The sequence below is a fragment of the Carcharhinus amblyrhynchos genome, chromosome 6 (genome assembly GCF_965287045.1).
Source record: "Carcharhinus amblyrhynchos chromosome 6, sCarAmb.v2.hapA, whole genome shotgun sequence".
Lineage (NCBI taxonomy): Eukaryota > Metazoa > Chordata > Chondrichthyes > Carcharhiniformes > Carcharhinidae > Carcharhinus > Carcharhinus amblyrhynchos.
The window spans coordinates 24,274,495-24,301,852 of NC_137329.1; the positions used below are offsets into that span (position 1 = coordinate 24,274,495).

Here is a 27,358-nt window from a genome sequence, read left to right on the forward strand (position 1 = left end):
ACCACATCCACCGGCTCTCCTCTATCCACCGCCCTAGACACATCCTCATAGAACTCCAGTAAATTTGTCAGACACGACTTCCCTTTAATGAAACCGTGCTGCGTCTGCTCTATCAAGCAATTCCCTTCAAGATGCCTCGCAATTTCCTCCTTAATGACAGATTCTAACATTTTACCTACCACAGATGTTAAACTAACCGGCTAATAAAGTAATAAAAACTAATAAAGTAGGATGGGAAAATCCCACTGGCATAAATGGCTGTAATATTCCGGTCCTAAACTCTGGAATTTCACCTTTAATCCTTGCTACCCTTTCTGTTTTCCCTTCAGGATCTTCCTTAAAATCTACATCTTTGACCAAACTTTTGGTCAACCCTTCCAATATCATTGATATAAATGTATGTTTTTGTCTGATTTTTGTCCCTGTTATGTACCTTGGAACATATTTGTATTTGACAAGCGCATGTAAATGCAAGTTGTCATTATTGTTCAGCCTTTTAATATGAAAGCAAAACAAAGGGAGAATTTGCATTTAAATAGGTTTATGCTCATTTAGGGACAAATGTTGGCCCAGGACGTTGGGGGGGATCTCTCCTGCTGTTCTTCAGATGATGTCATGAGATCTCTTGCCTCTCTGGGGACGGACACGTGGGGCCTTGGTTTAACTTCTCATCCATACAATGTTGCCAAAGTATTCCCCATTTCTTTTGAGTTCCGAGTTTTATGCTTTTTCACATGATACTTTTTTAACCACTCAAATCCCTAAGTGATTTACTGATGTATTCTCCATTTGAAGCCAATCCCTCTAATCTGGTTGGATTCTGTTCAAACGGAGGGCTCAGTGGTTGTAACTGGAGAATCTCAAACATCGTAGTGCTATTTTTGATCCAGTCTAAACAGCTGTAAGTCGTCTCCTTTCCTTCTAGAGGATGCATTCATACGGTCTCTCGGAAACGTGACTTTTTAGATGCACCATTTCTTTTTGCATAGATTCCTACAGCACAGGAGGAGGCCTTTTGGCCTTTTGTGCCTGCGATGCCCCTTTTGAAAGAGCTATCCAATTAGTCCCACTGTCCCCTGTTCTTTTTCATAATCCTGCCAACATTTCTCCTTCAGTTTTTTTTAATCTTATCCCTTTTTGAAAGTTACTATTGAATATGCTCCCTCTACTCTTTTTCAGAAATTGTGCATAAAAAAAGCCATCATTCTCATTTTCCCTTTTGGTTCTTTTGCCAAGTACCTCAAACCTGTATTCTTTGGTTGCCAGCACTTCTCTCGCAAGCAACCATTCCTCCTTGTTCGCACTCTGTCTCTCTCTCTTCATGATTTTGAACATCTCCATCAAATCTTCACTTTGCCTTTGCTGTACCCAATAAGAAGCACCGTAGTTTTCTAACCTGTAATTTCTTGTCCCAACTCCAATCTCTCACTGCGTTGTAAACTAAAGGCCCAGTGTGGAGCCTATTGGATGTTCATAGCTTGAAGTTGTGGTCATTGTGGGTAAAATGCAGTATGCTGGTGCCAGACAAAGCCAGCAGATGTTATCCATTAGTATTCTATATTAAGCTCAAGTTTATTTAACTTTAGCATCTGGAGAGCTTCTTCCAGCCTCCTCACTCACCCTTGGACACACTCCAAAGAAGTGTTTTACGCTTCATCAGTAATGACATTTACGTAGTCTCTTTAAGATTGAAGGATGCTTAAGTGAGTCACGCCCCACTCATATTTCCACTCCAACACTTTTAACTTTGGGTGGGATTTTCTGCACCCCACTGCTTACCACAGGAATTGTCACGGGCGGGTTGCGGGACTAGAAAATCCCACCTGCAAGGAATGTCAGGACAAGAATGAGCAAAAAAAAACCTGCTCAAAGAGGTCGATTTTGAGGAAGAACTTGGTACAGTCGGAAATATGTAAGGAGGAATTTCTGGAGCTTAAGTGTTTAGACAGCTGATGGCATGGCTGCGAAGGAATTGTCAATCTAGATTTTGTGCTCTGATCTCCAGAATGGATCTTGAACCCACACAACCTTCAGCCTCTTGAGGCAAGAGTGGTACTCAGTGATTTTGAGGCAGACATTACTTAGCTGACATGTTTCATTGTTACCCTCTTCCTGTGGCACAGACTGTCATACAAGATGCAATTAATGTGTCCGCTCTGAGTGTTTTGGAATTGATGTATTTGATCCTATCAGGCTAATAGCTTCTTTTCCATTATCACTTATGTTTATGGTTATTTATTAGTGAGCTTATTATTAACACTGCGATGAAGTTACTGTGAAAATCTGCTAGTCACCACACTCCGCCGTCTGCTCAGCTACACTGAGGAAGAATTTAACATGGCCAATGCACCTAACTAGCACATCTTTCAGACTGTGGGAGGAAACCAAAGCACCCCAAGGAAACCCAGGCAGACACGGGGAAAGCGTGCAGACTCTACACAGATGGTGACTTAAAGCAGGAATTGAATCCAAGGCCCTGACGCTGTGAGGCAGCATTGCTAGCCACTGTGCCACCCCAACTTAAATAATAAGTGCCAGATGCTGGAAACATGAAGATAAACTAATTTGAACTGTGCCTTATTGCAAATACAGTTTGAATCCTGCTTCATGTTTATGTTTCAATGCCTTTCACATCTTCACACTAATTCATACAAATTTCTACCCCTGACTCTGGCCATCCTCCTCCCTCTTTCATCATTCTGTCCCGCCAATCATTTTCGGAGAAGAATTTATCCAGCTGTCCTAGACTGAAGAAGATTGAGCACAAAATCCAGGGTGACAGCGGAGTGCAGTATTGAATGAGTGCTGCACTGTCAGAGGTAGTCTTTTGGATGAGATGGTAAACCAAGCTTTCATCTCTCAGGTAGACAAAAGATCTCAAGAGACTTTTTGTAGAAGAGCAGAGGAGTTATTGTTTCTGTTCCTGCACCTAGTGCTGGGCAAGGCAGGCTTTCATCTGATTCCATTGCTAGTTTTACCTGGAACAGATCACCAGTCTGTCGCCAGGGGTTTACAGGTAGAGGAAGGCCAGTCTGCATCAAGCATAGCTGGCTATAGGAGTCTCTTCTGCTGTTATCCAATGTCATTTGGTGGGTGCTGGTGGGATGTTACAGCTCGGCACTCTACCTGTTGGCCACATTATGAATGCACTTGGCCACCAAGTTCTGGGCTGGAACTTGAACCCAGAGCTTCTGGCTCAGACGCAAGGATGCTACCCACTGCACCACAGGACCTCCTTAATATCCCATCCAATAATTGTCCCTTAATCAACACCATTTAAGCAGATAATCACATCATCATTTCATTGTTACTTGTGGGATCTTGCTGATTGGATCCTATAAATTGGCTGTTGCATTTCCTGCATAACGATTGTGACTCTCAAGTGTATATCAACTCAATCTTGCTCCTTGCTGGAGCTGTGATGACCCTCAGGCTAAAACACCACCAGTCAGCTCTTCCCCTCAAAGGGGAGAGCAGCCAATGGTCATCTGGGACTGTGATGGCTTTACCTTTTATATAAATGTTGCGAAACACATTATTTTTACCTGGAGATAGGCCAGCCGTTATATCACTAACTTTCACATTTGACTCTACTCAAAGGCTTCCTTTCTGTCCCTTCACTAGTTGACACATGCGCCTGATGAAGGAGCAGCACTCCGAGAGCTTGTGATTCCAAATAAACCTGTTGGACTTTAATCTGGTGTTCTGAGGCTTCTTACTGTGCCCACCTCAGTCGAACGCCAGTGTCTTCACTACCTGGTTAGACGTGTGCGTCTCCTTTACATTTGGAAAGCCATCTAAAGCTGGTGTTTTCCACGCTTATGTTCAAGAACGCAAGACAGCAGCTTGCATGTGTGCGTTGTGACCCCCTTGTCATGAGAATTGGAAATTGTATTGTTAAAGAGAAGTTTAGGGTGGCAAATATTGTACAGACAACTTGTATCCCAGATCAGTAAAGAAAGCTTTGCATTTATATAGTACCTTTCTTGACCTCAGGATGTCGCAAATGTTTTGCAGCCAATTAAGAAGAGTGCACAGCATTACAACAGCTAATTTGCAGCAAGCTCTGACAAACAGCAATGTGATAATGACCAGATGATCTATTTCTGTGATGCTGATTTGAGGAATAAATATTGACCAAGACACGGGGGATGAATTAACATCCCTACTTTTCTTCAAACTCATGTCACAGGATATTTTTGTCCAGCTGTGATAGAGGAGCTGTGTAAGGTCTCCATCAGTGCAGTCTCCATCAGTCTCCTTTAGTACTAAGTGGGTGGGTGAGTTAGAGAATCAGTTTGATTTTTGTGTTCGAGTCCTAGTGGATGATTTGAACTAACAACCTCCTGAAACAGTCGCGCAAATGCCACCACCAACTGAGCCACAGCTGCCTTGATAACTCGGGCTTGGAAAAGTAAGGATTCTGGAAACTGTGGGAGCTGGTCCTACCCACCAAACCTCTCCAAAGACCCTGTTGACCATAGAATCTCTACAGTGTCAAAGAAGGCCTTTCGGCCCATCAAGTATGCACCAACTCTCTGACAGAATATTTCAGCCTCCCTGTGCCATATCCCCGTAACCCCATGCATCTACCTCGCTAATCCCCCTAATTTGCGATCCCTGGACACTAAAGAGCAATTTGGCTTGGCCAAAGGCTCCAAGGTTATGGGGAGAAAGCAGGATTAGGCTATTGAGATGGATGATCAGCCATGATCATGATGAATGGCAGAACAGGCGTGAAGGACTGAGACTATTTTCTATGTTTGTGTGTTTCTATGTTGCAATTCACCTAACCAGCACGTTGCTGGATAATAAAGAGAATGTTGCTTTTTCTCCCCTGAATCCAGTAGTTATCATCTATCATCCTAAATTAGTCTGTAACTGAAATGAATTTAATTCACTTTTACACTGAAGGATTTAATGGCTGACTCAGAGCAAATGTTATATTCCAGGCAAAGATGGTCAAAGATTCATAGTGACATTGTAAAAATGCAACTCACTGCTGTGGGAACAAGGTTTTCAGTAATCACCCTACATCCTGTTGTTTTGATAATAAAAGCAAAATGCTGTGGAAACTGGGCATCTGAAATGAGAACAGAAAATGCTGGATGACCATTTAGACTGAAAACATTTAACTCTGTTTCTCAGCACAGATGCTGCCAAACCTGCTGAGTTTAACCAACATTTTCTGTTTTTAGTCCTGTTATTCCAACTCTGCCTCACTTTTTTTTAGTTTGGGTTGGGGGTTGTTTATGAATCAATTGTAAATAATCCACACTGCAATCGGATTGTAAGTGGTGAGTGTATCTGCACTGATGGCACAGTGGTTAGCAATGCTACCTCACAGCAGCAGGGACCCAGGTTCAATTCCAGCCTTGGATGACACTCTGTGTGGAGTTTGCACGTTCTCCCCATATCTGCGTGGGTTTCCTCCGCATGCTCCGGTTTCCTCCCACAGTCCAAAGATACGCAGGTTAGGTGGATTGGCCATGGTAAATTGCCCCAACGTGTCCAAAGATGTGCAGGTTAGGTGCATTGGCTATACAAAACTGCTCCTATGCGTTCAAAGATGTATAGGTTAGGGGGATTAGTGGGGTAGATATGTGGAGATGTGGGGATAGGTCAGAGGCGGACCTGGTTGAGCTGCTATGTCAGAGAGTCGGTGCAGACTCGATGGCTGAATGGCCTCCTTCTGCACTGTAAGGATTCTGCGATGGTTATCGGTGTCCCAACCCTACTCCCCTTCCATAGTGCATGGTGTGCTATAATCTGATGAGGAGAGGGGAGTCTGTACAACTCCTGTACGTGACAGGGCAGATATAAATTGAGAGGATACAGGTTTATGACAATTGGCAAAAGAAGCAGGTAGAAAGGAGAGTTTTTAAACACTGTATGCTGTGATCTGGAGTGGGGTGTGAGACAGAGGTTGTGTGCTATCTTTCAATAGGGAGTTGGGTAAGTACTAGAAAAGGGAATATAGGGATTTGAGGAAAGAGCAGGGAGAGAGTACTTTCTCAGGGCTAAATAGCCCCCTTGTCTGTAAGAGAGCTTTGTCCCTACGATGCACTTTGCATAATATTCTAAATTCTTCACAAGCATGACCCAGACAGAGGGGAAGAGATTAGTGAGCATTTTTGTATGCGACACAGTGACATAGTGGTTAGCACTGCTATTTCACAGCGCCAGGTTTGATTCCCAGCTTGAGTCACTGTCTGTGTGTGGAGTTTGCATATGCCCCCTGTGTCTGCATAGGTTTTCTCCGGGTGCTCCGGTTTCCTCCCACAGTCCAAAGGCGTACTGGTTAGGTGCATTGGCCATGCTAAATTCTCCCTTGGTGTACCAGAACAGGCGCCCGAGTATGGCAACTGGGGGATTTTCACAGTAACTTCATTGCAATGTTAATGTAAGATGCACTTTAACTTATTTGTAGCAGTTTGTGAGCAGTGGCATTGCTGATTCGCGACAGTTTTGGGGAGAGGAAGGCAGTGAATGTTTCTAATAAGCTGAACCTCCTCTTCATGGAACAGGACTTGCAAAATCAGTGGGAACTGAGGATTTTCCATGCTGTGCTCACCTCAGTTATCCAGTCAGAGAGATGGACCAAATGTCTAAATCTATAATGAAAGGAAGAACTTGCACTTTTCTAGCACTTCAGGATGTCCCAAAGCGCTTCCCAGTCAGTAAAGTATATTTTACAGTGGGGTCACTATTGCAGTGTACAAAATGTGACAACCAATTTGCAAGCGACAAGATCCAACAAAAAACAGTGTAAAACTGATCAGATAATCTATTTGTTGGTTAAGGGACAAATATTGGACACAAGGAACTCTCTGCTCATCTTTGAAATAGTATGATGATTTTTTTATATGTCCACTGGAGGAGACAAATGGGGTCTTGATTTAATATCAGCGTGGCACTCTCCCAGTACTGCACTGGGAGCGTCAGACGGACAGTGTGGCACTCTCCCAGTACTGCACTGGGAGCGTCAGACGGACAGTGCGGCACTCTCCCAGCACTGCACTGGGAGCGTCAGACGGACAGTGCGGCACTCTCCCAGCACTGCACTGGGAGCGTCAGACGGTGTGGCACTCCCTCAGCACTTGGGATCAAATCTCTGGAGTTGAACTCTCAACCTTGTGACTCGGGCAAGAGTGCTACCCACCAAGCCCTGGCTGATCCCCTGACAAGTAGGTTAAAAACAACACATGAGAAGGTTAAAATGACTCAAGTCAGATGGTTGAGATTTAAGAGAATACTGAGGTCACCAACACTGAAGAATTTCACATGACCTTCTGGAGGAAATACAATAATGAGGATGCTTAATAAGCAGAGTATAAGAAGAGAATTGTTTTGCAGTTCAGGAAAAGAATTTAAGTTGATAAATTTGAAGTTGTACAATTTCTTTCTCCCCTTCCCCAACTCAGTAGGTTTGAAATATTTAGCACACGCAGTATCATGCTTTTATTTTGACCCAAAACCTTTTTTGGATTTGAGGGAAGGGACCTAAAGAGCTGTCCCTAATGTTATTGTACCATTGGTAAAAAAAGTAATCATAAAAATACCCAAGTTACAACATGGAAACAGGCCATTTGGCCCAACCTGTCTGTGTCAGCTTTTAATTACCGTGTGACTCATTAGTTCCAATTACAGTTGCCAATACAGTTCCTATAGCCCTTCAGCCTATCTTTCTTTCTCCACCTATCCGCTTGGAGCTTTAATATTGACATGGTTTCTGCCTTAGCATGAATCTTGGAAGTGAATCTGCACAGTTCTCTGTTCCAGATCTCAACCTGATAATGTTGTACCCCATGGCACCTCATTCTTGGACTCCTCAGCCTGACCCATCCTTTCAGAATTTCAAAAAAGACTTTCTTCAAATTGCTTCATAATCTGCATTACTGTAAAGAAATTGTGCCCAAATTTTCAAATCTTCCTTTGCAGTTGTAACTTTTCATTCCAGGCAATGTCTTGTTGAACCTGTGTTATCCCCCCCACGAAAGCCTCAGTGTTATTGCTTTGGCCCATTATGTCTGCACTGGCCATCAAGTACCTGTCTATTCTAATCCTATTTTCTAGCACTTGATCCATGGCCTTGTATGCTATACCATTTCAGTGCTCATCTAAATACTATTAAAGTGTTGTGAGGGCTCCCACCTCTACCACCCTTTCAGGCAGTGAGTTCTAGATCCCCTCCGTCCTCTGGGTACAAAGAATTTTCCTCAAGTTCCCTCTAAATATCCTGCTCCTTACCTTAAATCTATACCTCCTAGTTATTTTCCTCTACTAAGGGGAAAAGTTTCTTCCGATCTATGGCCTTCATAGTTTGACACATATTAACCATCACCATTTCTCAGTATTGAGTTCACTGCTGGAAAATATGCCAACAAGCTTAAATAAGGCTTCATATCAGCTCTTGACTTGTGTATTCTGTAACTCTGGTGATAAAACCTAGAATTCCAATAGATGTTTTTAGAAAGACTTGTATTTCTATAACACTGGGGTGGCACAATGGTTAGCACTGCTGCCACACAGAGCTGGAGATCTGGGTTTGATTCCTGGCTTGCGTCACTCTGTGTGGAGTGTGCATGTTCTCCTCATATCTGCTTGGGTTTCCACTGGGTGCTCAGATTCCCCCCACAGTCCAAGCTGGTTAGGCGTATTGGCTGTGCTAAATTTTCTCTCATTAGAGGGAGGTACTGGCGACTGGGGGATTTTCACAGTAACTTCATTGCAGTTTTAACGTAAGCCTACTAGTGACACTAGTAAACTTCAAACACTGTTCATGCCTGAGGATGTTGTGAAGTGCTTTGTAGCCTATGAAAGTGTAGTTCCAGGTGTAATGTAGAAAATGCAGGAGCCAGTTCTCACAGAGCTTTGCTCTTCAAGAAAGTGGCCGTAGGACCTTTTATGTCTATCTGTGTTGTCTGGATTTAATTTCTGATCCAGAAGGGGCAGCACCTTCCTACTGCACTGTCTAAATTTTTGTGCTCAAGTTCAGAACTCCCAGCTTCCTAATTCAGATGCAGGAGAGCTCCCCACCGAGCTGTGACTGACGCCGAGGCTAGGATTTTCCTGGCTCACCCCACCCATCATTGGGCGGCGCGAGCCGCTAAAATCCCCCGAGAGTCGAGAAATCAGAATCGTGCCCGATTTCTCAGCTCTCGGGATTTTACGAGAGCTGGATTTCCCGCGAGGTCGGCCTCTCACCGGACCCTTCTCAGGCTGCCTCTGTGCATCGCCTCCCCGTTTCTCAGTCTGTCAGACCCCTGCTGTTGGAATTACGTGTGTGCAGAATCAGGGTTACCATTACCATCACTGAATTGCTTACCGTCAACAACCTTGGAGGGGATGCTCACCGCTGAGCAGGAATTTAACTGCATCAGGTCAGAGCCTGGAAATCCGGCAGCGAGTAACTCCAGGCTTCCCAAAGCCTATGCACCACCTGCAAGGCACAGGTTAGGAGGGTGCTGGAGGACTGTCCGCTTGCCTGGATGAGTGCAGCTCCAACAACACTCAAGAAGCTTGACATCATCCAGGATTAAGCAAGCTGCTTGATCAACACTCCATTCACTATTGTCAGAAGTCTCACAACACCAGGTTAAAGCCCAACAGGTTTATTTGGTAACACGAGCTTACGGAGCGCTGTCCCTTCGGAGCTCGTTCTCCCAAATAAATCTGTTGGAATTTAGCCTGGTGTTGTGAGATTTCTTACTGTGCCCACCCCAGTCCAACGCTGGCATTTCCACACCATTAAGCATTCACGCCCTCCGCTACTGGCGCATCATGTCAACAATGTGGATCATTCACAAGATACACTGCAGCAACTCGCCAAAACTCCTTTGTCAACACCTTCCAAACCTGCAATTTCAAACCACCAAGAAGAACGAGGAGAGCTGATGCAGGGGAACATTATCACCTGTAATTTTGTTCCTGAGACTCTGGCCATCCTAACTTGGAATATATCAGCTGATTCTTCAGTATGGTTGGGTCAAAATGCTGGAATTCCTTTCCCTACTGTCCTTTGGATATACCTACATCAGATGGCAGTTCAAAAAGGTGGCTGACCACTGTCATCTCAGGGGTATTTAGGGATAGGCTGTAAATGCTGGCCTTGCCAATAACTCTGCCATTCGATGAATGATATTTTTTGATATTTCTGAACACATTTGCAGCGTTATACTGTAATTAACAATGGGGGGGGGGAGAATGTGGAATTTTCTCTTTTAACAGACATTCCTCCTTTCTTTTCTTTGATGCTTTAATTTTCCCCAAGTGCTCTTTTGCATCTTGGTTTGTACCTCCTCCAGCATCAAAAATAAAACCACGTACAATTCACAATCTGTTGTCTTTATGCGTTCAAGAGGATTAGATGAACAAATATCAGTGGAACACGGGACAAAGGCTTAATGTCCAGTCAGTGCTTTAAAGAAAGACCCAGTCTCGAGTTCTGTGTCTTATCTGATACAGAAAGGGCCTTTCAACAAGAACAACAAGGCAATGAGCTTTATCTTCTGCTCTGCTCTCCTCGTCCCTTCCCTCCCCCCCACCTCCCCGTACTGCTGGTACACAAATCGCTGAGGGGACTTAGAATCATAGAATCCCTACAGTGCAGAAGGAGGCCATTTGATCCATCGAGTCTGCACCGATAACAGTGGGACCCTATCCCCATAACCCCACACATTTACCCTGCTAATCCCTCTAACCTACACATCCCAGGACACTAAGGGGCAATTTAGCATGGCCAATGCACTTAACCTACACATCTGCACCTTCTTCCATTGGGACAAAGACACAAAAGTCTGAGATCATGTACCAACCGACCTGAAGAACAGCTTCTTCCTGCTGCCATCAGATTTTTGAATGGACCTATCTCGAATTAAGCTGATTTTTCTCTACATCCTAGCTATGACTGTAACACTACATTCTGCACCTTCTCCTTTCCTCCTTTGTGGACGGTACGCTTTGTCTGTGTAGCACAAAAGAAACAATAGTATTCAGTGTATACTAATACATGTGACAATAATAAATCAAATCAACATCAAACTGTGCAAACTCCACACAGACAGTGACCCAAGCCAGGAATCAAACCCACGTCCCTGGAGCTGTGACACAGCAGTGCTAACTGCTCTGCCACCGTGCCGCCCTTTGACTAGAGTGAATTTACTTAGTTTACCCACAAACTGGAGCCAGAGCCCCCCTCGGAGCACCAGTCATATGTGGTTTTATGGGAGTAAATCCATTTCTGTCTTTGGGGGGGTGTGGGGGCCGGGGGTGTGGTTTGATATGGAAGCGGAGAAGAATTTTGAGATTGAAAATGTAACTTCCTGCTGTTTTTAGGAGATGCTGAGCAGGACAGCACTGGAGAGCCAGAAACTGGATCTAATGGCTGAGATTTCAAGTCTGAAAATTAAGATGGCTGGATTAGAGAAGGACCACCGGGAATGTGATGAGTTGCAGAAAAGTGAGGTTAGCCATACTTTTGCTTTATGCTTCTGTTGCCCCCTAGGCTCCACTGTTCCACTCCTTCCTTGGTTGGACCCTCCCATCTTCCTCCCTGTGTAAACTTTGAACTCTTACTGCACCATATCCTCGCTCGCACCAAATCCCCTTTTGCCCATCACCCTTGCACTCACCTACACCAACTTCTGGTCCGGCAAACCTTGATTTAAAAATTCTGATCCCTGTTTTCATCTAACTCCATCGCTTTGCCCCTCCCTATCTGTGTAATCGCCTCCAAACTTACAATCCTCAGAACTCTTGTGTTCCTCCAATTCTGGGCTCTTGTGCATTCACCATTTCCTTTACTCCAGTATTGGTGACCATGTCTTCAGTTGCCTGAGCCTAATCTCTGGAATTCTACTCTAAACCTCTCCACCTTACCACTTCTCTCTCTCCCTTTCTTTAAGATGCCCCTAATATCATCTCTTTGACCACTATGTTTTTTTTTGTCCTCTTGTCTTCTTTTTGGACTCACTGAAACACTTAGGATGATTTGCTGTTGTTTTGAATGCAAGTTGTTGACATTTAGATCCTTCTTGACTACGTGAAAGCTGAGTAAAGGGATTATGTTATTTGTGACCTACTCCACAGTCTACTTCATAGAATCCCTTCAGTGATTTCCTTATGTTCTTTACAGATAATTCAGTACTTTTTTAAAGGTACTCACAGTTGTACCATAGAATCCCAGCCCATTGAATCTGCACAGCCTCTGACTGTTATACTGACTGACGCACTGGCAGAGTATCTTACTTATGCTTTATCCCCATAACCCCACACATTTTACCATGTCTAACTCATCTAACTCACATATCTTGGGACACTAAGGGGCAAGTTACCCATGTCGATCCACCTCGCCTGCATATCTTTGGACATCTTTAGGAAACACAGTAAGAAGTCTCACAACACCAGGTTAAAGTCCAATAAGTTTATTTGGTAGCAAACACCACTAGCTTTCAAAGCACTGCTCCTTCGTCAAGTGAGTGGGAGTTATGTTCACGGATGCAAATGTTATACCAGATGTAAATCTTGGATGGATATTCCCACGCTCAAAACAAAAAGAATTTAAGTTCAGTAAATTGCACAGCGTTGGTGTCAAATTGGGATTATTCGATGAAACCAGAAGTGTTTCAAGAAACGCTCTACGATTCAAAAGGTGAAGAAGCACTATGTAGTGAGGCTCATGCTCTGTGTGAGAGCCAATTGGACCAGTGTCCAATCTGTTGTGCAGTGCAGTTCATGTCTGTTGTACAATACATTCTGCTTCTATCGAGGTTTAGCATGTGGATGTATTCGGAAGTCTCTGGTCGGTCTTGCTGCATGGACCTAGGGCTCATCTCGAGGGAGTTTCTGCTGTTTCATTGCTGACAGCTCCTTGTAGCATAGTTTTGGTTTTTGGCCTGACAAAGCTAAAAACCAATTGGGGGAGCGGGGGGGAGGTCAATGCTTTGATAGGCTTAGCTAGCTTTATGTTAGTGTCATATATCTATCTGAAATCAATAACTGAAACACATGTGCTGAAAAAGTAATGTTGCGCCGGATGCTGTATCAGATATATAGGTTCAAATTTGCATGTAATGTCTGATAACCAGTTACCAGTCGTGCATTCACTTGCTCTTGTGGGATTGTACTGTGCACAAAATGGCTCCTACCTTTGCTGAGAATCAGTGGATGATGGGCCACAGAAAGAACATTATCTGTTTGCGTGTGTGCACTTGTAACGTTTACCTCAAAATCTCCTCCAATTAGACGTTGGCAACACCTGAGTCATTGTTATTGGTCCCCCCTCAAAATATGGCACCTGAACTACTGACATCATCTCCCTCCGCGGCAACCACCTGAGGGTGAAGCAGACTGTTCACAACCTTGAGCTCGCAATGAGGGTCAGACCACATATACGCACCATCACTAAAACCACATATTTCCAGTAAAATAATATTGCCCGATTCCACCATTGCCTCAGCTTGCCTGCTGCTAAAACCTGGAACCATACCCACTGTTACCTTTTAGACTTGACTGTTCCAACAAACTCCTGGCTGGGCTACCACACTGTACAGCCAGAACTTTACCAGCACACCTGCCCCACGAGGCTCACAGAGTGGAGTTCCCTGTTGGCCTTGGGCGGGATTTTACGAGCCTCGCCTGAGCAAGGTCGTAAAATACTGGCCTGTGTCTCTAAACTCGAGGCCCTCCAAATCCCTGGCTGTACCATAACTTGCACTGTGCCCCGTTTGACCTGTGCTCACTGACTTGCTTTGTCTCCCAGTCCACCAAGGCCTCAAAGTTACAATTCTCGTCCTCATTTTCAAATTCTTCTGTGCTCACGTTCCTCCATATCTCCAATACCTCTTCTGGCTCCACAGCCTTCCCTGCTCTCTGCACTCCAATTCTGGAGCTGGAATCCCCACCTTGGTGGTACTAGGGTTTAGAATTCCCTCCCTATCCCTTTCTTCTTCTCCCCTCCTTTAAGATCTCCTCGTCTCTTAAATTAGTTGGTTACCCATAGCTCCTCCCTTGACCTTTGTGACAATTTTTGTCTGTGAAATGCTGGGGGCCTTTTTTGTGTTAAGGACTATAGTTAAATGCAAGTTGTCATTTTGTGATCCTCTTGCCTGACAAAAATAGATTAATACGAGTCCTGAAATCAGCCTTGTTGCTCTTCTCGACATCACTTCCAGGATTTGTGAACGTCTCCTCCTGCTTCAGTGATTTGAACTCAACCCAGTGTTCAAGATGTTTCCTGACCAGGGCGCACCGAAGCTTCAACAAGCTAGTGTGTCTCACGGCAGCGATCACGGTGGCACAGTGGTTAGCATTGCTGCCTCACAGCACCAGGGACCCGGGTTCGATTCCGGCCTTGGGTCACTGTTTGTGTGGACGTTGCACGTGTCTGCATGGGTTTCTTCCGGGTGCTCCGGTTTCCCCTCTCAGTACAAAGATGTACAGGTTAGGTGAATTGGCCATGCTGAATTGCCCCTTGTAGGGGGACTAGCTAGGGTAAATGCATGGGGTTATGGGGATAGGGCTTGGGTGGGATTGTGGTTGGTGTAGCCTCGATGGGCCAAATGGCCTCCCTCTGCACTGTCAGGATTCTATGATTCTACGCTCTGCCTGAATTTCCGTAGAATTTCTCCACAGCAGAAATTAAATGGTTGGGTTTGCACCTGTGGGATCACGACTCGTGCAGAGTCGGCAGAACTAATCACGAAGGTCGAGAAATTTGAAGCACCCGTTATTTGCATCCAAAAACCACTGGTGCTCATGTTTCCCGCGATTCTTTCCACTGATGGAGTTGGCCTAGTTCAGGCTCCGCCCCCATGGATTGAAATTGCGAGATTTTGCTGATTATCACTGATGAGAGAAGACTCTCCAAATTGCCCTCACTCTCTCATGCGAAAGAGTGGTGGCAGTGTGTTAAGTTCACTCACAGTCCGGGCTCTTGTGGCATCAGGCAGTTTTACCTGTGGGTGTTGTAGCCCAGAGCTATGGCTAACGATGATGCAGCCTCCAATGTTCTTTCCCTCAAATGGCTGACCAGGAATCTCCCCGGCTCTGACCGCCTGCCATTGGTGTGTGTTGAAAGGATTTGCAGGTCAATACTCATCCTGTTGGGCCACATCATGAATGTGCCTTCCTTGGCCATCAAGTCCTGGGATGGGACTCGAACCTGGAGCTTCTGGTCCAGAGACAGGGACCGTACCTATTACGCCACAAGATCTCCGCAGGCAAGCATAGCAGACTTAAATAATTTTTGACATGACTAAACTTATAAATTTCCTTTGAAGCCAACTACTAAATTATTCAATATTTATTTTAAAAGTTATTTTCAATAATTGAGTCTGGCTACTCACAGGTAGGACCTGGATACTCTTATTAGAAAGTACTTGTTTCTTTACTGATGAACCTATCTTCAGTTGTATTAATAAACTGCACAACTTACTATACTTCGAGATCGTTTTAATGGAAAGAGAAAAGATAGTTGTGTTGTTTCACTGTAAGACTTTACGCCAGTATTAATGCAAATAAATCCTCATGGAAGTTTAAATCTGTAACCCAAACCCACGTAATTTCAAACCACAAACGCAGCCTTGAAAGTTTCCCTCAACCGGTGCCTCCAATTTCCGTGCAAATTTTATTAAGAATGCATACATCATTTAGTCCTTGACTTTTAAAGCTTTGAGCGAGTTCAGAGAGTAGGGGGAGAGTGCTAGGTTTCAGGATCCTTATAATTGATTCAATGTGCCCCTGCTGTAAACTTGGATGGGTTATGGACGGTTATCAGTGTGCTTTCCAAGCTGGTTTCCGCCGCATGTGGTGTTTTTATAACCTCCCAGAGGCAAGAAGCAAAGTGGGGGTCGGGGGCGGGGAGGGGGAGAGGAGTGGGTAGCTTCAATGAATTCTTTTGTCTCCTGACCTGTTCCAATAGCAGCTTTGGGGGGTGGGGGGAGGTGGAATGTATAGTTCAGAAACTATCAAATGCAAAAGGTAACTGAAATTTAATCTACCTCCAAAATAACACAGTCAGTAATTTCAGTTCCCTTGAGAGAGAGAGGGTAAGTATGTGAAGAATTTGATCTAATTTGATAGACCTACCAAATCAAGAAGTTTTTAAACAGGTAGGTTTTTGCACTAGATTCCTCTACCTCTAGGTTCCATAAGGTTATCCATTTTAACTTACTAGGATGTTATTTCTATAGCTGTGAGACACATGCTCTTCCCTCATTTGTATGTAACATTCGCCATAGATGCAAATAGATGTTGCAATAGATGTTTTATCGGCATCTTTAGTAGCATGGACATGAATCGTGTTAAGCTGAAAAAACATCCATAATTGCAAGGTCTTAAACGCTTAAGATCTTAATGTGCATCAATGATGGAAAGATTATTTCAAACATTAATTATCATAATTTAAAAAAATTAAGGCCTTGCTTTGGTGCCTTCCTCATTTTCCTTTGATTTCCACCAGCTTTGCAACAGTGTTATGTTCCACTCTATGTTGCTAAGATCTTTGGGAACACATTTTGTTGTGACTTGCTATTTAGGCATTCCAGGAAAATCACCCACCCTCCCCCCTGCCCCACCCAGCCAGGAGAAATCTGTGGATAAAGCAGGAATGGTGATTGTTACTTGGCTAGTAATTTGGAGACTTGGACTAATGATAGATGTGAGTTCAAACTCCACCTCACATCTGAAGACTGAATTAAACGAGGAAGGGTGTTAGTAATGGTGGCCACGAACTTACCTGATTGTCATAAAAACCCATCTGGTTCACTGTTGTCCTTTTAGAGAGGAAAATCTGCCACCCTTGTCTATAATTGAATGGGACTCCAGACTGACAGCAATTTGGTTGATTCTTAACTCTGAAACGGCCAAGCAAGTCATTCAACTTTACGCAAACAAATTGCTCACCACCACCTCGAACGCAATTAAGGATGCACCTTGCCATCGCCTTCACATCCTGTGAATAAATAATAAAAAATAAAAGAATTCTAAGTGCAAGTGATGCAGTGAATCTTGACTGACTTAAATCCTCAGGGCAAAATGAGCCCAAACTTAGGTGAGGGAGGATACAACAATAATCTGAATTTAACTTCTTTGTGTAACCACTTCTATTTATAAGTGGCATAGCTGTCTCACAGCGCCAGGGACCCAGGTTCGATTCCCGGCTTGGGTCACTGTCTATGTGAAGTCTGCACATTCCCCCCATGTCTGCGTGGGCTTCCTCCGGGTGCTCTGGTTTCTCCTAACAGTCCAGTGACGTGCTGGTTAGGTGCCTTGGCCATGCTAAATTCCCCCTCAGTGTACCCAACCAGGAGTGTGGCAACCAGGGGATTTTCACAGTAACTTCATTGCAGTGTTAATGTAAACCACCTCAAGATGCTAATAAATAAACTGAACTTATAAAACCGTAGCATTTTCTGCCTTTACATCTGTTCGTGCACATTCAGTTCAGAACTGAATGGGCTCTAACGTTTAAGGTGGAGCAGGACCCAAAGTCATATTTCCAGTATTATGTGCCTTTTTAAGAGTTGTTCTGAAGTTTCTCCTCACTGAAGCCCACAATGTACATCTTTCAATCCGTGAAATGTTAATGTATTGTTAACTTGATACTTGACAGTATTTAGTTATGGGATTTTAGTCAGTTGCACAGATTATACAGCACAGATACAGTTACTTTACCCAAATGTTCTTTGCTAGTGTAGAATGTCGAACTACAGAGTCCTTTCTAATCCCATTTATTCCTCTCTCAGATCAGCTAGATATTCGGAGAAACTACTACACGGAAGGAGGTTCTTCAGCCCCTGATACCTGTGCTAGCTCTTTGAAAGAGAGTGCTTAGACCCTCATCTCTGTTTGTCCATAACTCTCTGTTTCTCATTCTCAAGTACCTGTGCAACTCCCTTTAAAAATTATCAGCTTCTATCACCGTTCCACATCCCAACAACTCTGAGAATAAACAGTTCTTCTCATCAACCCTGTAGTTCAAATATCAGACCAACCCACCAGATCGAGTAGTTTATCTCTCTCCATTTTACCAAAACCTCTCAGCTCATCACTTGTCTGAGAAGAAGAGCTCAAACCTTCCCAACCTGTTCTTGTAACTTTTTTCTTATTTATTTGTGGGACATGGGCATTGCCGGCTGGCCAATAATTATTGCCCATTCTTAGTTGCCCTTAGAGAGCAGATGAGAGTCTGGAGTCACATGTAGGCCAGATCAGGTCAGGACATTAGTGAACCAAGTGGGTTTTCCCGACAATCAACAATGGTTTCACGGTCATCAGAAGATTCTTAATTCCAGATTTATTTTTATTTGAATTCAAATTTTACTATCTGCTATGGCAAGATTCGAACCCAGGCTCCCAGAACATTAGCTGAGTTTCTGGATTAATATTCTAATGATAATACCACTAGGCCATCACGTCCCCAGTGCAGTACTGAAGGAGAGTCAAATCTGATGGACAAAAGAAATCTGTAGTTACTGGTCAGTCAACATTGGTAAAATCAGATTATGTGGTGGCTAACCCATTGATTGTTGGCGTTCCTGTGTGGAGATTGGCTGTTCCGTTTCCCACGTTACACTGCGATGGCCCTACGTCTGCCTTAGGAAGACCTGAATAAGTGAAAGGGGCCATATAAATACTCATCTTATTCCTTTATTCTATTGTCTCAAGCAATCATTACCAGTGTCTTAAGATTAGTGTGGGATTTGCTTTCAGGCCGAACATAACTACTGCTCACTTTCTTTATTCCAGTCAATAGTCAAGCCTTTAAATAGCTCGAAAGACCAGATTGTGTCTCATTTGAATCATCTGACAGTCTATTTTTCTGTCATTAACATCACTTGCATTTTGTTAACGTTCCAGAACTTGCTTCGGGAATTACGGAGCCTGAAATCCAAAGTGGAAGAGCTGGAGGATGAAAAGGTTCAGTATGAGCAGAAGCTGCATGCCACAAAGGTAAGAAGATAATGTCTATTTTCTACTTTCCTGCAGTGGGATTTGATGGAGCATGTTGCTGTACAGTGTTCTGATTTGCTCACGCCGTGTTCGTCGATAGTGTTTATTCGGTAAATCCATGGCATGCTTTTAACGTGTTCTTCGGGTTGGGTGCCTGTTGGGGGGGGGGGGGGATGGTGTTACCTGGCAAGGCCATGTTTATTGCCCATGCTTCGAAAAATGCTGCTGGCCTTCTTGGTGAATTACGTAGAATGTAAAGTATTGGAAACAGGCCATTCAGCCCACCTATTCAGTGCCAGCATTTTCGCATCGCCTTATATGTGGTAGCAAGCTCCACATTCTTATCACTGAGCAAAGATTTTTCGGAATTCTCTTTGGATTTATTAGTATCTAATGTTTATGGCTCCCTTGTTCTAGCCTTCTCCTAGAAAAGGAAACACTTTTACCCTGTTACCCTATTAAAACCTTTCAGAATTGTAAAGACTATTTCCATCATTCCTTAGCTTCTCCAGAGGTAAGACTGCCAATATGTTCGTCCTTTCCTGAAAAATGTAGCTACTTAGTTCAGGTGTTATCCTTGCAAATCTTTTATTCCTCCTTCTTGGTGCCTCTCTAAATCTATTTCACCATTTGGAAAATTGCAACTATGAGGAAAGATTGAATAGACTGGATGTTTTCTTTGGAACTATGGAGGCTGAGGAGTAACCTGATTGTGGCGTACAAGACTATGAGTGACCCAGATAGAATAGACAGGGATCTTGAGATGTTCAAGACTGAATGACCCAGATAGAGTAGGCAGGGATCTTAAGATATACAAGACTGTGAATGACCCAGATAGAGTAGATAGGGATATTGAGATGTACAAGACTATGAGGGGGGTCTCGTTAGAATAGACAGGGATGCCCCACATCCCATCGTGGAGGGGTCATTACCAGTGGGCACAGATTTAAGATGATTTAGAGGGATTCAAGGAGATATGAGGAAAAACTCCTTTACCAAAAAGTAGTGGGTTTTTGGAATTCGCTGGTTGGTTTGCTGGTGGAGGCAGGAACCCTCAACTCATTTAAAAGGTACCTGGATCTGCACCTGAAGTGCTGTAACCTGCAAAACTATAGATGAAGTAGTGGAAGATGGGATTAGAATAGGCAGCTTGTTTTTTTTTTTATTTTTCAGTTGGTGCAGACACAATGGTCTGAATGGCCTCTTTCTGTGCCCTAATTTTTCTATGGTTCTGTGGAGATGAGGATGTGCACAGTACCCCTTGAACAAAAGTAGGCCCTGTGGTGATGGTGCTCCCATGATACTATTAAAATAGTGACCCCATGCCGATGAAGGTATATATCCAAGTCAGGATGGTGTGTGACTGTAAGGGAAAAGGATGGTGTTCTCATGTCCTTGTCCTTGTTTTCTGTTCTGGTAGAATTTGTCGAAGACAAGCATGCATTTGGATGAACCATGATGGTTTGGTCTGGTGTATCCTGTGGACAAAAATCTGCTGCTGACTTTCTAGAATTCAAAATAATTGGAGAAAAAGAAAAGGTTCAGAGGGTACTTGAAGAGAAAAAAATGGTTGTGATGTGGAATGTGCTGCCTGAAAAGGTGATGGGAACAGATTCAATTACAACTTTTAAAAGAGAATTAGACAAATAGTTGAAAAAAATTTGTTTTTAAATCATTGGGCTTTGGAGGAAGAGCAGGACGCTTTCACAGAGCCAGCAGAGGAAATGCTACAGCAGATGACCTCTCCTCTGTGCCAAAAGATTCTACAAATAGAACCAAAATCAAGCAGGTTCCACAGCAAGTTGGAAGTTACTTTGCACGTTTCAACAGGTTGTTTATGACTGAGTGTCTGCTCTGCCAAGTCTACAAAGTGATGGACTGCTTGCACACACAGCAATGGGTGGGGTTTTCTATCCCCTCCTGTGACGGGGTTTCCAAAAGCAGAGGCCTTTGGCTGCTACTGGGAGCCTCTGGTCCTGCCGATAGCCTGACTATGGGAGGAAACGGGAGCACCCGGAGAAAAACCGTGCAGACGTGAGAAGAATGTGCAAATTCCTCAAGGACAGTGACCCAAGCCGGGAATCGAACCCAGGTCCCTGGAGCTGTGAAACAGCAGTGCTGACCACTGTGCTACTGTGCCGCCCCAAAAATCATTGACTCCCTACAGCTTGGTTAAAGGGTTCGGGTGTTGAGGAGTGACTTAAATTCGGAGAGATGTGTAGTGACGCAGAGTGGTTGAGAGAGGGAATGCCAGAGCTGGGGCCCAGGTAGGTGAAGGCAAGGCTCCCAATTGTGGACCAATGAAGATGAAAGAATGAAGAAGCACAGAGTCTCAGAGCACAGTAGAATGGAAGGAGTTCACAGCCATAGGGAGATGAGGCTGTAGTAAACTGAAGACAAGGCTAAGCGTCGTGGGAGGTGGTACCGTGCCACTCCCCATGGGCAGCACAATGGTTAGTACTGCTGCCTCACAGTGCCAGGGACCTGGTTCAATGTCCAGCCTTGGGTCACTTTCTATGTGGAGTTTGTGCATTCTCCCTGTGTTTGCGTGGGTTTCCTCTGGGTGCTCCAGTTTCCTCCCACAGCCCAAAGATGTGCGGATTAGATGGATTGGCCATGTTAAATTGCCCGTTAGTGTCAGTGGGACTGGCTAGGGTAAATGCATGGAGTTATGGAGATAGGACCTGGGTGGGATTGTGATTGGTGCAAACTCAATGGGCTGAATGGCCTCCTTCTTCATTGTAGGATTCTATGAAGAACATACTCTCATGATGGTTTTGAATTGAGTCCTTTAAGTTGGACTAATAAAGGTGCACAAGAGATTTATGAAATTAGAAGAATTGGCATGTTTATATCACCCTTGCCTGAGGCAAGTTATAGAGTCTATTTGAAGGAAACTGTAACCATATGTAATTAATGATTTGTGAATATGTAACACTAATGATTCCGGGATCTCAAATATGAACAGGAAGTATGATGCATTTAGGTAGCTTTTGGCCACCGAACGTTACGCCACCAGCTGACAGATTAACTTTAACTTTATTTTCTTCTTAATGTTGTGTACATGTGTTTGCAATGGTATGTTTATGGGGAGAAAGTAGGGCAGAATTATTTTTTAATTTGTCTTACAGCGGTTATGCTAATTTTATTTTGTGAAGAACATTTTGTTTGGTGAGCTGGAAATGTCAATATCCAGGGCTAACCTATTAAAGTGGGATTTTACAACGACTGTGAATGTGTGCCCTCCACGGTTTGCCCCAGTTCTCAGTGATATGCAACGCTGTACCGTCCCATCCCCAATTACAGTGACTAATCAATGAATTTATCCTGGTGTGGAGTCCCATCCCGATTTTTCTCCCCCTATCCCCACCCCAAGTCATACTATTCCCGTTAAATGGTTAACCACTCTTTGACCTGTTTATTCACAAAAGTCGCTTCAGTTGTGTGTTGCTTCCTGACTGTACTTCAAACGCCCACTGCTTTGTTTTATGATTCTCAAAGGCTTTAAAAGGAAGCTCCAGCCTTCTTCCTTCAGGACATCTCCTGATGAAACCTTAGAGACAAGGCAATGTGTTGGACACTCTCGCTCAGTCCCTTTAAACTTCCCCAGCACGGTGTTGCTCTGCACCAAACACCATCCGAATAGACGGCCATGTTTAATTGTCTGTGCTCAGCACTTGAAGCTAATGAAGGCTGATCTCCACGCTAGGATAAATTAATTGATTATTTACTGTAAGTGTCAATGTCTGGTTTAAATAACATCTTTAAGCAACATCTTTGATGTTGCGGTGGGAGAGAAAGTCCTTTCACGACCCAAGATATCTCAAAGCCCTTCCAAGCCAGTTAAACATCTTATTCTTAAATGGAGTGAGTCACGTAAGACAAAAGACGCCACAGCAAGGTTGCGTACAGCTCCCATGAACTGCAGTGTAGAAAGGACTTGGGGTGACATGGCACAGTGGTTAGTACTGCTGCCTCACCCGGGTCCTGGGTTCAATTCTGGCCTCAGGTCACTGTCTGTATGGGTTTCCTGCGGGTGCTCTGGTTTCCTCCGCACTCCAAAGATGTGTGGGTTAGATTGATTGGCCATGCTAAATTATCACTAGCGTCAAGGGAATTAGCAAGGTAAATATGGGGATGGGGTCTGGGTGGGTTCGTCATTGGTGCAGGCTCAATGGGCCACTTGGCCTCCCCTATTCTATTCTATGACTAGATCATGTGTTTCTGAGAAATTGATTGAGGAATACATATTGGCTGAGGATACCATGGGGAACTCAACTCATCTGCGAAATGCACACCCAGCCGAGAGGGCAGGCAGAGCCTCGGTTTAATTCAGTCTCGTTGGGAAGACTGCGCTGCTGACAGTGCAGCACCCCCCTCAGTGGGAGTGCCAGTCTGGATTGTGTGCTCAAATCTCAAGGGTGGCCCACATCCTTCTGATTCCAAGGGCAGTGTGTTACCCACTGAGCCACGGCTGGCGTTAGCCCGAAAGGGACTCGAGCAGTCAGCAGCTCAGTTCAGAAGCTCCTCGAGATCTCAATATTTTAAGCCAGCAGGATATTTGTAAGGTTTTGTTTCAAACCTAACACCAATGATGTTTGTGACATTAAGTTGCTAGTTACGACACAGTGATTAACAGAGGAGGTAGTGTTGGAATTTAATTATGGCTTTCCCAGCTGCTGAACAGCACCAGATTCAAGCATGTGACTGCATTCCTTATTCCCACAAGGCATATCAAGTGCCTTGCTCTAATATTACAGGAATAATACTATCATCGACGATGCAGTAACTTTCTGCCAGAACTGTGGATCATCAGCTCAGCAAAGTGCCTTAAGCTGTTTGTGGTTTAACTCTTTCAGCATCCAGTTGATTCAGAACAGTTGTCACTTCGCACACTTCAGAACTAATCCAATTAAAGGGGCTCCTGTTGCTCCGTGTCTGGTAAACTTTATGGAAATAATTGGGAAAGTAGGCTATGTGAGAAATTGGAACTGGGTGAGGTGATTTTGGTCCTTCAAGTCTGTTCTGCTGTTGATCATCAACCCCCCTTGTGTCGGGGGGCCTAGCTGAGGTAAATGCATGTGCAGAGTAGGTTGATTTACCATGCTAAATTGACTCTAATGTCAGGGATTAGCAGGGTAAATATGTGGAGTTACGGGAATAAGGCCTGGGTGGGATTGTGGTTGATGCAGACTCGATGGGCCAAATGGCCGCCACCTGCACTGTGGGATTCTATAATTCAATGATTCAACTACACCTTCCATACTATCCCCACACACTTTAACTTCCTTTGTACCCCAAAATAAAAGAGATATATGTTGGTTCCTTCTCTTAATCTGGTTTGTAACTCATGTGGGGTGACACAGTGGTTAGCACTGCTGCCTCACAGCGCCAAGGACCCAGATTCGATTCCAGCCTTGGGTAATTGTCTATGTGGAGTTTGTACGTTCCCCCCTTATCTATGTGGGTTTCCTCCCACAGCCCAAGAATGTGCAGAGTAGGTTGATTTACCATGCTAAATTGACTCTAATGTCGGGGATTAGCAGGGTAAATACGTGGAGTTACGGGGTTAATGCCTGGGTATGGTTGTTGTCGGTGCAGACTCAAAGGATCAAATAGCTGCCTCTGATACTGTAGGGATTCTATCTTCTTCGATTCTATGTCCACTTTAGCTCTGAACTGAAAGGTGGCTTGTTCTTATTTCCTCAGCATGTTGTAATGAAAATACTCTAGAATGCATCTTGTAGCTTTCTTCTTGCATAGCAACACTAGGTAACACTGGGCTAGCGCTTAATATAAAAAAGGATAGCAAGAGTTTTTATAAACATATAAAAAGGAAGAGGCTGGCTAGGGTGAATGTTGGTCCTTTAGAGGATAAGAAAGGGGACCTAGTGGTAGGGGATGGGGATATGGCTAAGGTATTGAATAACTTTTTTGTTTCTGTCTTCACGGAGGAGGACGTGAATAATTTGCCAGGTGTTAGCGATGGAAAGGTGGTAGGACTGGAGGGTCTTAATGACATTACTGTTACTAGAGAGGTGGTGCTCGACAGGCTGGAGGGGCTGATTGTGGACAAGTCCCCAGGACCGGATGGAATGCATCCGAGGGTTGTGAAAGAAATGGCAGAGGTGATAGTGGATGCCTTGGTGGTTATTTTCCAGACGTCGCTGGATTCCGGGGAAGTGCCGGATGATTGGAAAACGGCTAATGTTACACCGTTGTTTAAGAAGGGTGCCAGGCAAAAGGCGGGGAATTATAGGCCGGTTAGTTTAACGTCTGTGGTAGGTAAAATGTTAGAATCTGTCATTAAGGAGGAAATTGCGAGTCATCTTGAAGGGAATTGCTTGATAGAGCAGACGCAGCACGGTTTCATTAAAGGGAAGTCGTGTCTGACAAATTTACTGGAGTTCTATGAGGATGTGTCTAGGGCAGTCGATAGAGGAGAGCCGGTGGATGTGGTCTTTCTAGATTTTCAGAAGGCGTTTGACAAAGTGCCTCACAAGAGGTTATTGCAGAAGGTCGAGTGTCATGGAGTTGGGGGTAGGGTGTTAGCGTGGATAGAGGATTGGTTGTCAAATAGGAGGCAGAGAGTGGGGGTCAAAGGGTGCTATTCGGATTGGCGGATGGTGACTAGTGGAGTGCCCCAGGGGTCGGCGCTGGGGCCTCAGCTTTTTACCATTTATATAGATGATCTGGAGGAGGGAACCGAGTGTAGAGTGTCGAAATTTGCTGATGACACCAAGATTGGGGGAACGGCAAATTGTGCGGAGGGTGTGGAGAGTCTGCAGAAGGATCTAGATAGGCTGGGCGAATGGGCCAGGAAATGGCAAATGGAATTTAATGTTGGCAAGCGTGAGGTGGTCCACTTTGGTAGGAAGAATGGTAGGAAGGACTATTACTTACGGGGTGAAAAACTGCAGCAGGCGACGGTGCAGAGGGACCTCGGGGTCCTTGTGCATGAGTTGCAAAAACCCAGCTTGCAGGTGCAGCAGGTGGTCAGGAAGGCAAATGGGATGCTGGCCTTCATAGCGAGGGGGATTGAATATAAAAGTAGGGAGGTCTTGCTGCGGCTATATAGGGCATTGGTGAGGCCGCAGCTGGAGTACTGTGTGCAGTTTTGGGCGCCGCACCTGCGCAAAGATATTTTGGCCTTGGAGGGAGTGCAGAGGAGGTTTACTAGGCTGATACCGGAGTTGAGGGGATTGAGCTATGAGGAGAGGCTGAATAAACTAGGCTTGTACTCATTAAAGTTTAGAAGAATGAGGGGAGATCTCATTGAGACGTATAAGATGATGAATGGGATGGATAGGATAGAGGTGGAAAGACTCTTCCTGCTCAAAAAACGACAGTAGGACTAGGGGGCACAGCCTCAAGATAAAAGGGGGGCAGTTTAGAACGGAGTTGAGGAGGAACTTCTTCACTCAAAGGGTGGTGAATCTCTGGAATTCTCTGCCTGTTGAAGTGGTGGAGGCTGCCTCGTTAAATATTTTTAAGACGCGGGTTGATGGGTTTTTGATAGGAGAGGGGATTAAGGGTTATGGGGAGAGGGCGGGAAAGTGGAACTGAGCAGCGACAGATCAGCCATGATCTTATTGAATGGCAGGGCAGGCTCGAAGGGCTGGATGGCCTACTCCTGCTCCTATTTCTTATGTTCTTAAGATACTCTTGCATTGGAGGCTGGTTTTAGGGTTTGTGACCTAAGTGCGCTTAACTCGTTTAGTTGGACAACCCATCTCTGTAGAACATAGAGACATGGAAACATAGAAAAACGTATGGTAACAAAGGTGGAAATTTGGTCCATCAGATCTGGGTCAGTGGGAAAAGAGTTACCCAGCCTAATCTCGGTTCTTGGCCCATATTACTAACCTCGTTCCTCACTTCATGCTCATATGTTCATATACAGGACGTGATGGTTCAGGTTGGATTGCATGCACACATGCCATTACTGGCATTGTGATATTGCTAAGTAGAATTGCTATGATAAAGACAATGCCCAAGGGGCCAGGGATTAACCACACTCAAAGGGATGTGCTACGATCAGAGTAGCCGCAGTTGGAGCCAGTTAGACAAACAACAATTGGAAAATGACCAACTTAGGAATAACTTGTATTTATCAAGGACTTTTCATAACTCAAATCTCTCTCCATTCAATGAAGTACTTTTCAAATGCGGTCACTGTTGTAATATAAGAAACGCAGGAGACAATTTGTACACAGCAAGATCCCAAAAGCAGCTGTGTGATCATCTCTTGTCCAAGGGATAAACTTTAGCCAAGGCACTTGGGGGAAATCACAAGCTCTTCTTGGAATAGTGCCATGGGATCTGCTCCATTAAACTAAACAGGCAGACAGGCTCTCAACTGAATGTCTCATCAAAAGACAGCACCTCTGACAGTACAGCATTC

The 27,358-nt window shown here is 44.4% G+C and overlaps 1 protein-coding gene across 14 annotated transcripts in view; it reads left to right on the forward strand.

The window, feature by feature from the left end:
- The window catches only part of ppfibp2b (PPFIA binding protein 2b), a 280,229-nt gene that overhangs the window by 186,294 nt on the left and 66,577 nt on the right, over positions 1-27,358 (forward strand). For 12 of the 14 annotated variants that reach the window (XM_080190030.1, XM_080190028.1, XM_080190021.1 and 9 more), the window contains 2 exons: positions 11,338-11,466; positions 18,862-18,954. In XM_080190030.1, coding sequence (XP_080046156.1) covers positions 11,338-11,466; positions 18,862-18,954 — 222 coding nt within the window. The remainder of the gene's footprint in view (positions 1-11,337; positions 11,467-18,861; positions 18,955-27,358) is intronic. The other 2 variants (XM_080190031.1, XM_080190033.1) reach the window with 1 other exon arrangement.